Source organism: Malus domestica, chromosome 12 (genome assembly GCF_042453785.1).
Source record: "Malus domestica chromosome 12, GDT2T_hap1".
NCBI lineage: Eukaryota > Viridiplantae > Streptophyta > Magnoliopsida > Rosales > Rosaceae > Malus > Malus domestica.
Genome location: NC_091672.1, coordinates 25,800,131 through 25,817,194, shown reverse-complemented (window position 1 = coordinate 25,817,194; position 17,064 = coordinate 25,800,131). Strand labels below are relative to the sequence as shown.

General features: G+C 36.8%; 1 protein-coding gene, 1 long non-coding RNA gene and 1 pseudogene across 3 annotated transcripts; all 3 read right to left on the bottom strand.

Annotated features, from left to right (window-relative positions):
• Window positions 1–1,278: 1,278 nt before the first annotated feature.
• On the bottom strand, window positions 1,279–2,550 carry LOC108174806 (pentatricopeptide repeat-containing protein At2g20540-like; annotated as a pseudogene).
• Window positions 2,551–2,655: 105 nt separating this feature from the next.
• On the bottom strand, window positions 2,656–6,633 carry LOC103450742 (serine/threonine-protein kinase STY13-like). 2 transcript variants are annotated; one of them, XM_070809428.1, is made up of 7 exons: window positions 6,410–6,633; window positions 5,661–5,933; window positions 5,215–5,347; window positions 4,902–5,097; window positions 4,231–4,355; window positions 3,363–3,521; window positions 2,656–3,235 (listed from the first exon to the last, which is right to left on the bottom strand). In XM_070809428.1, the coding sequence occupies exons 2-7, from the start codon at window positions 5,879–5,881 to the stop codon at window positions 2,948–2,950; spliced, it is 1,122 nt and encodes a 373-aa protein (XP_070665529.1). In that variant the 5' UTR covers window positions 5,882–5,933; window positions 6,410–6,633; the 3' UTR covers window positions 2,656–2,947. The 2 variants fall into 2 exon arrangements, with proteins under 2 accessions (XP_070665529.1, XP_028945550.1); XM_029089717.2 differs by having other exon boundaries at window positions 4,902–5,347.
• A 7,127-nt stretch (window positions 6,634–13,760) lies between these two features.
• On the bottom strand, window positions 13,761–15,424 carry LOC139190240 (uncharacterized). Its single transcript, XR_011574329.1, has 2 exons — window positions 15,219–15,424; window positions 13,761–14,754 (listed from the first exon to the last, which is right to left on the bottom strand). It is a non-coding gene; the product is annotated as an uncharacterized lncRNA (long non-coding RNA).
• Between the last annotated feature and the right edge of the window lie 1,640 nt (window positions 15,425–17,064).

Genomic DNA, 17,064 nt, shown 5'->3' with positions numbered 1-17,064 from the left:
AACTTCCATTACTTCTATAGATTTTCCCGTTAAGGTTCCTATATTCCACGTTCCTAAACGCATTCTACTCTCTTGAACTCTACCCTTCTGTCCTAGCTTCTTCACCATCCCCCGTCTAATAGGATCAAAGTACTTCTTTTGTGTGTCCTGTGTAAAGTTGATAGGAGCATATGCTCCCAAACAACTTTGAGTGGAGTCGTTCGAAAAGAAGTTTCTATGGCCCCCTTGCTCATTTAACACTGCATCCGGGTGCCGATGGAGATACAGCGACCCTTGCTCACTTATCACTGTGCTCGGGCCACACAGTGCGCCACTTACGGGTGACGTCCTAGCTTTAGCGCAATTTCGTTCTGGATTCATTGTCATAAGGATTCGACGTAACTGTGGAGTGCCGGCTGTCGACTACCTGACGCCCTCCCCCTCCTCCTTTATCCGGGCTTGGGACCGGCAAATGTACAAGTGCACTTAAGTTCAAGAGCCAAATGTACCTTTCTCCTAAATATATGGCTTGGGACGAACTCAAGTTAACCATTTTATTAGGGACAGTTTCCACGTGATATTTTATCATTAGTGCGTAACATCACAAAGACGTTGTACTTGTTTCACCGAAGTTATCCTACACTTGAGATGCTCGTGATAGTACCTCACTCCTATATACAAATGTAAAGGCACCTGACAGTTAGTGATTAACTTAGGACACTGCAATCATGACATTCTAATGCATTCTAATTACAGGTAAGTTCATACTAGATACAAGTAAATTTTCTCTTTTTTACTAAAGGAACCTTTGTCTATATGACACCATTCTAATTCTAAAAATAAAATAAACTATCATCACTGTAGCATCTTGTGTGTGGTAAGTACGTTTTAGGTGGAGGTAACTTTCTTTGCTTTTATTGAGGGAACCTCTGTCTATACCCAAGATAGTAGACAGTGACATCCATCTGACACCCTTAAGAACAGAGTAAAGGGTTGATCATGGCCATGCATTGTTGCTTTCATCAGTCCTTCAAAGTTCCAATATCACACGCCAACATGCAAACACAGACAAAGTGCAGGCACAGCACCATTGCTTGCCTGCTAGCCTACTTTCAATGGAAATTACCAGGTGGTCCTTGAACCACCATTCACAAAGATTTTCAAAGCTGAAAACAAAAAGAAAAAGTGATTTCCGCACACCTTCTCACTTGTACGTTCTTGTTTATTTTTAGCCTTTGTATCGAATAGGTCGAAGGCGAAGTGAGAGAGATAAATTGTACGAATAGGAGAAAAAAGGTGTGCAGATATAAGTTTCCATAAAATCATAACTTATCTCCAATTACTTCGTGTCTACATGGCTGAAGCCGAGCGTCTTGGGGACTCCCTAACAAATCATCTCGTTCCTCAACCGCTCAACGTCGTCCCATCTTTCTGCTTCTGCATAGATGTTTGACAACAAAACATAATCTGCATCCCTTAGAGGCTCCAATTTCGCAAGCTGCCGGAAGCTTTGTTCCGCCAATTCTACGTTTCCATCCCATGTAACCTACAAGCATCCAACAAGGTCCTCCACAGCAAGGAGCTTGCGCCTCAAGGCACTGTTTTGATCATGTGACTGAAATACTGGCGTCCTTCTTCCACCAAACCCTTGTGGCTGCAAGCAATGATAACGCCGATGAGTGTAATCCGATTGGGCCTAACTTCACCATGCTGCATTTCCATGGTTTCAAACAATTCCAGAGCCTCGTTGGTCGTTGCAGTAACCATGGACAGCCAAACCCATAATCATCGAGTCCCAGCAGCCGACGGGTTTCATTTTCAGCTCACTAAACACTTCCCAAGCAACACTCAATTTTCCACATTTCGAATACGTATCTACAAGGGCAACCCCCAAACACCCTCCAATATTATGGTGCTTCAAGGACTCGTGAATCTTCCTTCCAATCTCCAGTGCACCCGTTTCAGCACAAGCACCCAATATCGATATGACCGTTACTTCGGCAGCTTCCACCTCGGCAACTTGCATTTCACGGAAGAGCTTCAATGTTCCATCATTGAATTTCCCCAACTTCAAAACCCGGCAATGAATTTCCCCGCCCTTTCGATCCATACCAAATCCATACGATTTCTCACCATCTTCCATCTGCTCCATTACTCTGGCGCAAGCTTTGAGCGCAAAATTGAAGGTGAAATGATCCGATCCAACACCCATCTCCCGCATATGGTTGTAAATGTGTATAGCACTGACGGGAAAGAAGCTGTTGCTGTAAACTCTGATCATGATGTTAAAGACGAAAGGGTCGTCCCCGGCGGTCTCTTCGAAAAAAGGCCTGGGCGTGCGCGAGGCAGCCCAGCGGAGACAGCGACGCAAATGCGACGAGCTTTCCGAAGATGGGTTGGTGAGAGAAGAAGAGACCCGCCTTCGTGAGGAGAGCTTGGGCTGATTCGACTTGCGCCATGGAAGAGAAATGCTGAAGTTGCAGAAGCTTGGAGTGGTGCGTGGGAGACGGCGAGGTTCACACTCAGCATCTTCCACTCCGGAAGCCCTGTGCTCTCGACAGCCGATATCGGTTCAATATCTATTGGAGTAGAGTTCCATTGTGACCATTTTACCCTTTATCCAGCAAAATAATTTGGCTGGCATTTCATCACCTACAAATGTAAATACTCAAAATGTTTTGGGTAAAAGAGGAAGGGTACCGTTTGTTAAGAGAAAATTGTCCAAAAACCATGTATTTTTCCTTTACAATAAGGTCACCTTCTACACAATGTGAACCAACCCTCAATTTTTTTTTTCTATTCTTTTCTCATCAAGGCACTATTTGATTTCGTGTTCTCTCGTTGTTTGCACATTATATCATCGTTTTTCGAGTGATTAATCACGAATTTGCTAAACTTCTATCGACGATCGTGTGACTTTGTTCCTGCAGTAGGAACGAAAAGATGGTTTCCAAAAAATTTTGCCTGCTCATTGTGAGCTCTTGGTCCTCTTGGCATTGAACAGTTGCCTGAGGAAAGCGAACTTCCCTCTTGTCCGGACAGAGAATTCAGTCATTGTTCCGTTACTTGCTGCTGCTTCTTTCGTGTCAGTGTCTGGTATAGGCGGTGAGGGTGGTAAGAGCTTGAAGAGTAACGAGTTGAGCATGCGGATGATTTGGCTGAACGTAGGCCTTAGATTAGGGTCTTCAACCCAACATGACTGGATGATAAATGCAAGATCAGGGGATACGTCCTGCGGAAGTAGAGGCCTCTCATGCTGCATTCTCAGATGACAACAAATAAAGAGTAAGCAACATAAAAACGAATATTGGTTTCAAAAGAAATAACAGACCGCACAGAATGACCGATAGCATCAACAGAAATAACAGATTGAATTGTTATACCTTGAAAGCAGCAGCATAAGCAGCCTGCAAATTGGACATGCCTTCGAAGGGCATGCGGTTAGTCAATAATTCCCATAAGACAATCCCAAAGCTATATACATCAACCTTGTTATTGTAATGCTTCTTCTCTCCCTGGCGTAGAGTAACCGTGCTATACAGCTGCAAATGCTAACAGTCAGTCACAGAGAACTAACTAACAATTTTGCAGGAACAGTTGGATACATTATTTCAACCAGATCAATACAACTTTTAAGAAGATTCAGAAACAAAAACCAACCAAAAAGCCCGAACAGCACTACAGAGCTAAATCATCAGTGCATAACATAGAAAGATTGCAGCCAGTTGATTGCAGCCAGTTAGTTTTTTAACATTTTGTTAAATGATATTTAGGATTCGTACTATCCAGTTCAACAAACTCTAACTCGTCCCCTCCAACCCTCATTAAAAAAAGAAACCACGCATACCGAAATTAGAATCCATATATAATAGTTAAATATCTGCATCAAGTCATTATCAATGTCTATATTTCTGCTTGTAGGAAGTTCCCTCTGAACCCAAAAATCAGCCCCAACAACCAGAGTAGTTATGGACAAATCAAAGTTAAAAATTATTCTGGCAATATTCATATTTCAAATGAAGCATCACCAATCCTATCTATCATAGATACAGAATTGAAATGCACCTATAAATACGTCCAGAAGGCAGAACGAGAGTAATAACTTATCGTTCTGCATTCTATTCAAATAGCCATCCAACGTTTCCAAAACAAAAAGCACTAGACCTGTCCAGTTTATTCAACCAAATAAAAGCACTTGAATCAGAGATTAAAAAGGAATACAAAACAAACAAGATAAACATGTTGACAAACCTCAGGAGCCATCCAGCGGTAAGTCCCAGTTTCTGCCGTCATCATCTCTGTAACACTTTCTTCTCTTGCAAGACCAAAATCTGCAAGCTTTACATGTTTCTGATTTGCTGTAAGCAACAAATTATCTGCAACAAGACATGTATCGTTAAAAACCATAAAAAGGGAATTGTTATTGGCACTCCAAATTCCTCATTCTACACTTCAAACTTTCTATATTTAGAAAGCAAAATACACTTGTGAGGAGTATAGAATAAGATTTTTGGAGTGCCAATAACACTTCCTCCATAAAAATAGTCATACTAATTATAATTAAGCTACATAAAAATGCTTTATGTGATACAGAAAAAAAAGAAGAAGAAAACTTACTAATTTCAAGAGTAAAGATACTAAATTGAAAAAACAGCAGCACATATCCCAGCTAAAAATTACTTTTAGCGCAAGCACTGCTGCAATTTCGTCGAACTTATTTAACATAACTATGACCAGAAAGAGGCACACTAAGGGCACAATGTTTCCTTTATAAGTATTGGATTCTTTATTTCATTTTATATATTTAAAAAAAAAGATGTCTGTCAACTGAAAAAGTATTAACAAGCCAATTGTTCCACTATACATTATCCAGCAATAGAAAATACAGAAGTGAAGCACAGCTCAAACTAGCAACATGGTACCAGGTTTTAGATCTCTATGTATGATCCCATTGGCATGTAAACATTCCATAGCATGAGCGATGTCAAGAGCAAATTTAATGGCCACATGGAGCTCTAATGGATTTGGACGAATACTCATCAGGTACTTCCTAAGTGACATCCCAGGTAATAGCTCAGTAACTATCACCATTAGTGGCTCCTTACAAGCTCCAATGAACTGTATAGACAGTAGAATAAAATTAAGAATTCCACTAAAACCAACATGAAAGCCAACGGCCTGCACCCGTTCGAGCATCCATGAACTAAAGAGGACATGCTTAATCACGGCACTTACCTTAACAAGATTCTCATGTTTTACTCGCGACATCATATTAACTTCACGGGCAAAACGACCCTCAAGCGCAGCTCTTTCTTCAGTAGTGCTACCACGATGGAGGATTTTGACAGCCATAATTTGATCTCCGTACCTGAAAAATCATTAGACTACATGTACATACCTAGTACACTCGAAAAAACACAGACCACTCATAAAAATTCCGTGCAATAACACAACGGCACAACCTAATTCATCCGATGACACCAAAATCAGTAACTCTAAAAAATTTACAAACAAAAACATTTCAGCTTATAATCAAGACTTGCATTCATCCAAATAAAACGTTAATCGATGGCGAATTAAACTCCAAGAAGTACATTACATTTTTTAACCATACAAGCAAGGAAAGTTAAGAGCAACCAAGTTTGAGCATAAGAGTTGACTGAAAAGGAATTGTGACTGACCTTCCTTCATAAACCTTCCCATGCGCTCCCTCACCAATTTTTGCCCCGATGAACAACAATTTCGGGTCCACCAACAAATTGTCGTCGATTGTCAGCTGCTGGGCAGCAATCAAACCATTCTGCGTGCCTGATTTAGGCTCGACACCCTCCACAGATTTCCTCAAAACCGCTTGCTCACGCTCCCTCTCTTCCCTTCCGCCGCTCCTCACTCTGCAACTCATGCTGCAACCCTCAAATAATTCCAGAATTCCCCATTCCAACCATCTTTTCCACCTTAATCACAAAATCCACATCATCCCAAATCAATATTCCGACCCTTCATTAAGTTTCACTCAACACTTTCTCTCCAATTTTCACAAAACCAACATCACAAAAAACCCCAATTTCTCCGAAGATTGAAACTTTCTTATCCAAACTAAACATTCAGAGCAGATTCTAACCCCACTACTACCAGAACTCCACGAATTAATACCACAAAAAGGAAAGAAAAAAGGGAAAAAAATTGGTGGAAAGAAAAAGCAGTCAATTTTTTATTTTCCCAAAAAAACTGGCGAAAATTCAAACTTGTAAGAAAAACTTTGCTTGAGGTGGAAGAATCGTCGGTTTATAAAAGGAATTTCACTGCATAGAAAAACCAGATAAACGGGCAAAAGGCAACTTACAGTCGACGCTAAATTTTCCCGAGAAAATTCATCCGAGAGAAAGAAAATTCCAGTTAAAATATTAGTAATAAAGCAAAGAATCGCAACCTTTAACGTCTAAATTTTAGGTTGGAGCTTCTTTTTCTTTTTCTCTTTGAACTTCTACCCGAAAAAGGATAAAACCCTAACCCTAGAAAGCACGAGAGAGAGTTAGTCGAATCTCTGTTTTTCAAGCTTCGCTTCCCTTTCTCTCTCTAGAAATCGTGGATTTTCTCTCTCTACCCACTGAGGAGGAGAGCTCAGTTGAGAGATAAAAATGTCGAGAGTGATCCGACGAGAGTTTAAAGTTGAAAGCTTTAAATGCGAGAGGAAAAAAGGGAAAAGTGATGTGGCTAATGGTAGAGGGACACGTGGAGAGCACATATAGAAAGGTCTGCTCGTTGCGCGCGTGGCATCAGCGACTTGGACGTTCATGGTCGAGAGGATGCTTGGATGGAGAGCAGCCATGTCGCGATAAATGCATCTTCTTCGGCTCGGCTCGGCTCGGCTCTGCTTTGGCTTCGCTTGAAAGTCTATTGGTTTTCTTATATCTTCTACGTGACTTAGGTCAGTTGGTCTAAAGAGTGCCCCCGCCTCCTCTTATTCGTGCTCAAATTATTATTTTAGTAAAGTAGATTACAATATCACTTTGTCAAAAAGAATTACAAAAAAAAAAAAAACCTACAAGAGAGTTCATCTTCTTCAGCTCAGCTTTGGCTTCGCTTGAAAGTCAATAGGTTTCCTTACATCTTCTACGTGATTTAGGTCAGTTGGTCTAACGAGTGCCCCCACCTCCTCTTATTCGTGCTCAAATTATTATTTTAGTAAAGTAGTTTACAATATCACTTTGTCAAAAAGAATTACAAAAAAGAACTACAAGAGAGTTACAGCTAAAGTAGTTAAAAGCATTTGTAAGTGCATACCCTACGACGATGTTAGTAAGGCGAGGGGTTGTGTAAATTCACATAGTAGGTCAGCAAAATTGGATATGAAAAACATTATTTATGAAAATCGAACTTGAAATTATGTGATATTATTTTTCATTTACAATGAAAGATAAGTCCGAGTCTCGCCAAATAGACCTGAATATTAGCTCCGCTCCCTTGTTATTAGTTGTATTAAAAATTGAAAGGAAGTTAGGAGTTAGGACAATCTTTTTATCCGTTGCTTTTGTTTTTTTAATTCTTTATCATATTATTTAATAAGTGAAGGAAAGGACAATTTTGAATTTTCTTATGAAGTCAGTGGGAGTTTTTTATGTGTGTGATTTTGACATTTCTCCAAATTTGCACTGTGTCTATTTTATTGACCATAAAAATGTGTTTGTTTTCATTTTAAATGTCAATCTTTACACCTTTATAAGGAGAGGGCAGCCATTAGCCATTAGGGATTGTGTTGACACTTGAGTTTGTTTCCAAAGTCTTATTTTTGTAGTTATTAGATAAAATTTACTTGTGTTTAAATATTACTTGGTTCACTTAATTCACCTGTTCAAGTGAGTATAATAAATTTTGATATAGTGGACTTTATACTATGGGTCGATATTAGGTTTGACAATTTCTTGCATGATCCATTAGTCCGACACGAAATGCACGAAAATAACATGTGTTTCAGATCAATTCATTAACGAGTTAGGTCGTTATCGGGTCCCCTGCTAAAAACTTGTTAACAAGTCGGGTCATTATTCGGTCATTCGTGAAGAATTCGATAAGATATTGTTTGCCATATTTAACATTAAACATGGCGATTTCTCACATGACCCGTTAAGCCGACACAAAACACCATGACCCGTTAGCAAATCGGGTCGTTATCAGTTCACCTGTTAAGAATCCGTTAAGATAACAGGTTTAACACAACAAGACCCATATTAAGATAACAAATATATGAACACGACAAACATGACTTGTTTGCCAGACATAGTTGATATTGAAAAACTAAGCCTTATTCAAAGGAAGAAAATTTAAAAACAAATTCTTATGTATTCCTCTTACTTACATCAATATTCGAAACTTTTGTTCCATTTTATTGATTTACAAAATTCTAAATATAGCAAGGGTGTCGTTATTGACACTCTACAAAACTCTGTAAACTTTATACTTGTTATCGATTTACGGAATTTTAGATAATTAGTGTTACATCAAAGATTATATTAACTTGGTACAATGAAATAGAAAAAAAGTTTAGTCGATGAAATGATACGCAATCATTATATGGTATGAGTCTTGCGATTAGCCTTAGTTATAAAATTAATAATTAAAAAAAAATCATAAACAATGGGAGGTGGAGTGTCTTGGTGAAGAAAGCCTCGTTTGGGAAATGTTTTTAAATAACAAAAAGCGCTTTTAGAGAAGGAAAATGTTATTGATACTTCAAAAATCTCATTTTACGATTCTCACAAGTGTATTTTTATTTCCTAACATAGAAAGTTTAAAGTGTAGAATGAAATTTTTGAAGTGCTAATAACAATTCCATTAGAGAAAATCTTTTTAGAATCAATCCTTAGCAAAAAGAGTAATGCAAGTTAATATTAGAAGTGCACTTCAAGTGCTTATGAAATCCAAAAACAATCTTTCTAAAAATGTTTTCAATCATTAAAAACACTTCCAAAACGAGCCATAGAGCCTTCATTGTTAACTTATTGTCATGGGTTCAAATCCTCCTCCTCTTCTTAGCTTAAAGTAATAATGTCGTTCGTAATCAACAAAAAAATTTAAAACTATCATAGTTTTGAATTGTTCACATAGGTCCATATATAAATTGAGATGTGATAACTTTAAAGATGAATTCAGCCTTGTTTTCTTGCACCTAAATTCGAATTTCACTCCTTAACCCACATTTCGACTCAATATCGACTACCTTAGCATATCCTTAGTAAAATTGGAGTATGGTTTTCAAGAAAACTCCCAAAATAACCATGGCATGGTCAGAAAAAGAAAAGTAAATATTTTGACATATCTTTTGGTGCTAGACGATAGCATATAGGACGGCATAGTTGCCAATTTATACCACATCACCGTGACGGTGTGGGAACTTTGTACCAGAAGAGGACTTTTCCAATGTAACTTTGTGACAAAGAAGCGTTGAATTTTGGAGCGTGGGAGAAATATTTTAATGTTGAAAATTTGCACATGCCAAAATTCTAGTGGCTTATAATACATTATGAAAATAAAATAACAGTTTAAATGAATTTCAGTAATGTCTTTTTCCAATTAATTAATCACATGTAAGAGTGACACGTGAATTTTTGTATGGCCTCCTGCATGGGCCATGACTTGACTTGGAGGATTTGAGGATGTGGAGAGAGTTTGAGCCACCGTGTAGTGGAAAATTAGAATTTAAACCTTGGTAGTGAACGGGTAGCAATTTAGCCGAAAATTGAAATTTTTGTTGAGTGTTTATTAAAAGGAAAATTAATAAAAAGAATTTGAAAATTTTAAGTTTTAACGATAAGAATAAAATAAAGGGTAAAGTGAATAGTATCATGATTGACTTTTTAGTGTAAAAATGTGATTTTTCGTTAAAATGAACAGTACCATAAGCTTTTCGTTAAAATTTCCTTTATTAAAAGACAGGATTAAAATATAGAAATAACTTCACTCGTTCTAATAGCTAAAGAGTAATGCTAGGTTTATTAATTTTTTTTTAAATCAAATTTGCAAACTAAATGATGTGGTTGTAGATGATTGGATTATTAATCAATTATCGATTAACGTGCTTATTTCTTATTGATGACACATAATTTAATTTGCAATTTGATTTAAAAAATTTGATTTCCCTAACATTACTCATAGCTAAATAGATTCGCACTTTCCTGATCTTTTTACGATTTCCAAGTTCCAATGGAATGAACACATCATTCTCTCCCATTCATGCTTATTTCTACATCCCACTTCCCAGGTTAAATCCCAGCCTTCTTTCCTTTTGGGTTTAATTGAATAAATGATAAGACATTTGGAAAATATCTCATGTGCTAAAAAATTAGGATATAAACTTTCGTAATGTAGTTCATCAACAAATTTAGTCAAAAATGATATTTTTGTTAAATCTTTACTAAATGCAAGCGTAAAAGCGTACTTTGTTGTGTGGACTTTATTTTTCCTCATCTATATTCTCTTTCTGTAATTTGTATTTTCACTCTCTTTTCTCTCGTAGCGACATGACACAGGCAATCTCATCCGCACTTCAATTTGTTTTTTCACTATCTCTCTCTTATAAAAATACTACAACGATATATAAATTTCTTGCCTTCGGTTTTTTTTTTTTTTTGGAAACTAATTTCTGGCCTTTGTTTCATGGTTCGCTAGAAAATGAAGAGAGCCTAATGGCAGCAGTTGCGCAAGTGGTTGTAGTGATTTGTACTGTTTCTTTTTCCATCAGAAGCTACTCGTTCATGATACTAAAAAAGGTTGGTTGCATCAAGGTTGGGAATTTCGGGGGAAAAATAGTTATAGCCACTTTTGCGTTTTTGTGGTCTACTAATTTGGTTTGGATAGAAACTCATAAAAATGGTTGGACACAGAGAGAAATGCGTGAAGAAGGTGAACATACAATACAGACATAAGGAAGAGAGATGGAGAGAGAAGATGAAAACAAAAGAAAGATTGAGATAAAAGTACGAGTTTAACCCCACATTTAACATAAAATCACTGTTGCACTAAATTTGATGATGGACTACATTACGAAGATTTACATTATAAATTTTTTACCATAACGGCTCTCATTTGAATACCTTATTACCACGAGACCATTTATCCAATCAAGCCTTCATGTATTACACTAATTAACTACTCTTCAAAAATATTATTCATATCATCTATGTACTCTCTCTAATAAAGGTGAGACCTACATGTGTTGGTAAATTCTACCTCTATTAGAAAATGATATAAATGATGGAACAAATAGATAGTAAGTGTAGTACTACATATCACTCTTGCATGAACATTCGAATTATTCTACGTGGTTAATGAAAAATGCCACGTTTTGGAGCCAATAATATTCCAATTCAGCTATAAAGGTACATCTTGTGGACGACTTACCGGCAACAATCTTTCACACTGTACATGCCTACTTCTGATGTGATCATCTGGAGTGCGAAAAACGTGACCGTTGTTTATTAGCCAACTAGTCAAAATAATATCGACGTTGCTGGGCCACTGAAACCCTCATCCCTCATTGTTATCTTTTGATTCGTATATACATGTCTCATATGGGTAGCCATCTTACGTTGCATGAATCAATCATATTTTGGACCCACGTCGCTGTGATGCATATGCCATGTCATCCACAATACAAGTGGTGTGTTTAGTGGCAGATTATGTATCCTCACATACTACGGTGGCTTCTAAACATTGATAAACATGGAGTTCACAGCAACTTTTATGGTATAAATATATTATTTTAGTAGCGTTTTGTGTTTTGTGACGAAAAAAAAAATTGTATATGAGATTGTATGATTGACACAGAGAGTCACAAAGACAATAAACTTGTGCCACAAAAGCATTTCTTCTAAGAATATAATAATATGACATAGTCTAAGTAAAGTATTGTATGAGAGATTAATCTTGAGTATGGCGCCGAGCAAGATACTATGTAACATATTGTTGGGATTTTATTTCAAAATTCGCAATATCCTTAGGTTGGAGACCACACCAGTTCCCAGAGCCACCTGTCACTGCCCCTTGAACAAATTGCCGGCAAACAACGGCATTCCTGTGCCCTAGGTAGAAGGAGTTGATGGTAACATAATCCAGGGTTTGGCCCTTGTACGTGGAAGCCGATCTTTTTCTTAGGGTTTTCAACGGCAATGTTGAGGGCTAGGTTGTATTCAAGGGCGGTGTTATTGGATGTCAAGTTTAAATGTACTAGCGAGTCAATCCATCAATGGCAAAACCAAGAACTGTCTGAGGAAAATGTGAAACTCCAAAAGTTAAAAGGTTGCAAAAAAATGTAAACAACCAAATCCTTTTAGATAGTAGACAATATTAATGGTATTTATGATTTATCAATACAAACAAGTTAGAATTGTTGGAGGAGAGGTTTCATGTCATGAAAATGTCGCATAACAGGCTCATTATCAATACAAGTAAAAACATTTTTCTCAATTTAAACAACCATATTATCACTCAACCATTTGTTTCTATTTTGTTACGCAGTGGTGTTTTCACAATATTCATAGCAAAAAATGTTTTTTCCACCGAAGCAGTTGTAATCGGTAACACCAAAGCCAATGTAAGAAGTTTACACACTAACTTATAACTTCCACACCTTCTAGTTTCACCAATTTCTTTGAAAGATCACTAATTCCTTTTAGAGATAAAAACCCACTATATATGCATATCATGAATATAATCTCAAGTTGAATTAGAAGATTTATGAAGTCCACACTATCAAACCTTTGTGTGGGCCTTAAATCCTAAAAGGATAATGTTAGGGTGACCAAAATTTTAAACCAAACTTGCAAACCTAATGATGTGTCAGTAATAAGAAATAAGCAGGTTACTCAACACTTGAATAATAATCCAAGGATAATCCAATTATCAATAACCATAATACTTGGTTGAAAAATTTGATCTCATAACATTACCCAAACTAAAAACGAACAAAATTTTCATCCATGTGGGCCTCAGACAAACAACCAACTTTTTTTTTCCTTTTTCCTTTTCTTTTTATCCCTTTTCTTCTTTTTTTATTTTTTTATTTTTTTATTTTTTTATTTTTTCTCCCTTTTCATCTTTCTTTCCTCCTGTGGATTTCTTCCATTCGCACAAAACAAATTGCAGCAAACAAAACAACTCATGTGCAAGGCCAAATTGCAGAAGGCGACTTCATACGGTTTCGACAAATCTGACTAGTAGAAGTGGGTGCGAGTATGGTGAGAGTAGAGCAGGTTGGTGCGGGCAGCCGCAAACGGAATTGCAAGTGATGGGGGCAAAACGCGCAACGGCCCCTTAAGAGATTCAAGAATAAAAAGTTTTTAAGGTGTACCATGTTTTGGTGGGAGACAAGTAATGTGGTACAATTTAGTGCAAGTGGTATTTATTGTAGCGTTGACTGCTGAGACGAAGAGAACGCGTGGAGCAATGCTCTAAACGGGGAAGAAAACTGATTTTAGGCTCAGCCGCATGGGGAGATTGATCTATCAGGATTTCTTCAAGCGGCAAGAATTGGTTTTTGCTCACTAGCCTTACTTTAAATATGTATTGAATGTGGATCCAAACTCCCATCAACGAGTACTCATCATTCACCATAAAACGAGGAACCTATAGAAAACGCACTTTACGTGAATTTTAGAGATTAATTGTAAATTGTATATCTTAGCATTATTCTAAGACACTCCACGGGTTAAGGAGTTGATGCTAGAAGTTTGATCACTAGTTAAATGAGAACTTATATATATTAGTTGGCGGCCAAGTCATCATGCTCATAGCAAATTATATGGACCATCTTGTCAAAGTAATATAGTTTCAAGATCACGAGAGGCAAGCGAGTCCATCTTGTCAATCTGGAAGAGAAACATATATTGACAATCTGAATTTGTTGGGTGTTCTTTAATGGTGTTAACCTCACGCAATAGGCATTAGTTACATATGATTTATTCCCTAATCTTGATTAATTCAGTTATCAATAAGACCTAATTAATTATAGCTGGACATGGACTTTTTCTTCTTGTACTTGGCTTTAAAGAAAGCTCTTCTCAGCTTCTTTGTGTTCTCTTCGAGTTGCAAATCCGGAAATTCCTCCATCAGCTGCCTCTCCCTCTCCAACAATTCCACCTCTCCATTCAGCTGACCATCTCCTAACTCCTGCATAATCCACATACACATCTCATATCAACGTACAACCATGCCGAAAAAAGATTGATCCACATCCACATGCATTGTAAAAAGTAAAAACATATGCATGCATGGTAACAAAGTTGTACGTGTATTAAAGAATTAATTATAGGCAGAAGTTAGAGACATGCATGAATGTTTCTTGCTAGGGTTTGAAGGCTGGCCAATTTGCGATAGGGCCAACGAGGAATGCCCAACTCCCGACACCTTTTCTTCAAAATCGTTTGGCTGACATTCATTTCCTTGGCTGCCTCAGATACGGGCATGTAGAAGTGATGGGATATGGTTTCCTTGGACAACTCTATTGAACGGTGGCTTCTCTTCTCTTCTAGTTTGCATGTAGTGTCGGACAAATCTATTGAACGGTGACTTCTCTTCTCTTCTAGTTTGCATGTAGTGTCGGACAAATCTACTGAACGGTGACTTCTCTTCTCTTCTAGTTTGCATGTAGTGTCTTCCCTCAAATCATTGGTTTTCGTTTCTTGAATATCCAGTGACGATGATGATGAGTAAAACGGATCCGAAAAGTAATCTTCCGGTGAAAATTTTAATTCCCAATCCAATGGAACGTAGGCGCTTCCCCTAAGAGGAAAGATAATAAAGATTAATATATACTACGTCTAAGGTTTTGTGGAAGAGGAATGCTAGCACCCTTTGAATTTTAAGGTTCTTGTTCTCTCTTCTAGGCTCTTTTCTCATTGTTGCATGATGGTTTAAACAGTCTATTTTCTAGGCTGCCCTTTAAAGAACAACTCTGTCAAAAATCAATTAAATCCAAAATCGTTTAGTCATCTAACAGTTAAACGGATTATGGTTTTGGTTGATTTTTTATTTTATTTTTCTGTGTTGATCTTTAAATTGTAACCTAGAAATTAGACGATTTTGATCATCAAGCAACATAAATACAAAATAAACAAGAGAGCCAAAAAAATAAAACGAGAAGGTTCAAGTAAAAAAATTTCTAGCATCTCTGTTTGTGAAATTGCAACCTTTGTGTAATGAGTATTAGAAGATAAAATTACACTGCCGTAATATTCTATATGTACCTCAAGTCAAGGGGAGAAAGATGACTTGTGAAGGAAAATAGGTCTCCATCGTTTTGATCTTCGGTGGACAACCAATCCATGAAACAGAATACTTTGAGGTTGGGAATGATGTGTATTCACTGTCGACGGTTGGACTACAAAGACCTCAAATAAACCAATTGATGTGTCTTCACTACTGTTGAGGATGATCTCAGGGTTCTGCAGCTTAACAATTTATAGGAAAATCAATTAGTTGTAGGCTTGAAATTAAGAGTTCCACATAAATACCTACATGGTACTATACTGTATGAAGCTTCATCGAAAGATGATAAGAATAATTAGGCACAGATTTGTTTTTCTTATAGGCTTCCATGTATAGAAAAAGTTATTAATTCTAAGTTTCCAATCTGCTTCCTAAATCCTAAAAACAGCCATGCATGAGTGCTGGTCAATTGATTTTCACTTTTATAAATGGTCAAGAACATAGACTTTGAATACAATGCTCCATTTGGACCAGATATATGAAGACTAAATACTAATTGCGTTTTCCTTTATGCGACTTCCTAACATTGACTGAACGATAGGTAAGAAAGGGATATATTTATGGGTAGGCAATTACTTCCTTAAGTCTACTTTTATGTATACGCCATTTTCTACTTTTTCAAAGATAAACCACAAGTTAATTCTTAAGGCCTTCTACAATTGTGTCTAGTATTGAAATTGTTGGAATTTAGGATTATTTTATTGTTTGAATTTGGGCTTAGTCCGTTAGTATTAGGGTTTTGTTTTCTTGCTTATTAGGGTTATGTTAGTTTTCTATATATATAATGCTTTGTAGCTCGTAGAATATCAAGTTAGTCACAATGTAGCCTCTTAGGGTTTTGTAGCTGTTCCGGCATTCTCGTTCGTTTAATAATATTCCTATTATTTTGTAATCTTGTTCGTTGCGCACTTTGATATTCAACTGAAATCGATTGGATAAGTTTATAGATTTAATGTATTTTAAATGAAGAAGTAGATGCAACTTTCAAACTGTATTCAAGTTGAAATTAAAGGATGAACTAGTTATGAAAAAAAATAAATTTTTTTCAATGTCCATGAAAATAGTAAGATTAGAATAGAAAAAAATTTCTTCTTGACTAATAAGTAAAAAATATCAGTCTTTATCTTCCATGATGCATTTTCATATTTTGATATTGTCAAATACATCTCACGTTCTAATACAAAGTGGACTCTCTAAAAAAAAAAGTTTCTAATCAAACTTTCCCTTATGGAGACATTCCGATACCATAACATGAACCAAAAAGCAAACTTTTCCTCTCAAAAACAAGCTAGCATAGAACACTTGCAAGGCAGAGATCTATTTCTGTAGCAGGAGGAAAGCCCTACTAGACGGGGCAATCCAAGGTATCGTTTATAGATGAAGTTCTAGCACATCTGTGAGTGAAAAAAGAACAAATAGATCTTAAAAAATAATGTACAGAACATATTGAATGAAAGTCCATCGTATATGCTTCATTGAATAAAACTTATACGATGAAATTAATCAAATTACACTAGTAGACAAAAGCTCATCTATCACGGTCAATAACCGTGGTAGATTACAATCTACCACGGACATAGTGTCCGTTTGTAATATGGACGTGATAACAACTCTCAATGTTTAATGTGGACAATGCCCTTTGTCAAATGCAATGTAACCACGGATTGTGCACGTGATAGATTTGAATCTAACACCACGTGCTATGGCCGTTGTGAGTTACATATTGACCATAGACCATGCCTGTCATGAGAAAAATTTCAAAAATAATACATTACTTAATAGTAACAAATACCAAACCAATGAGTTATACTACAATTTTGTACC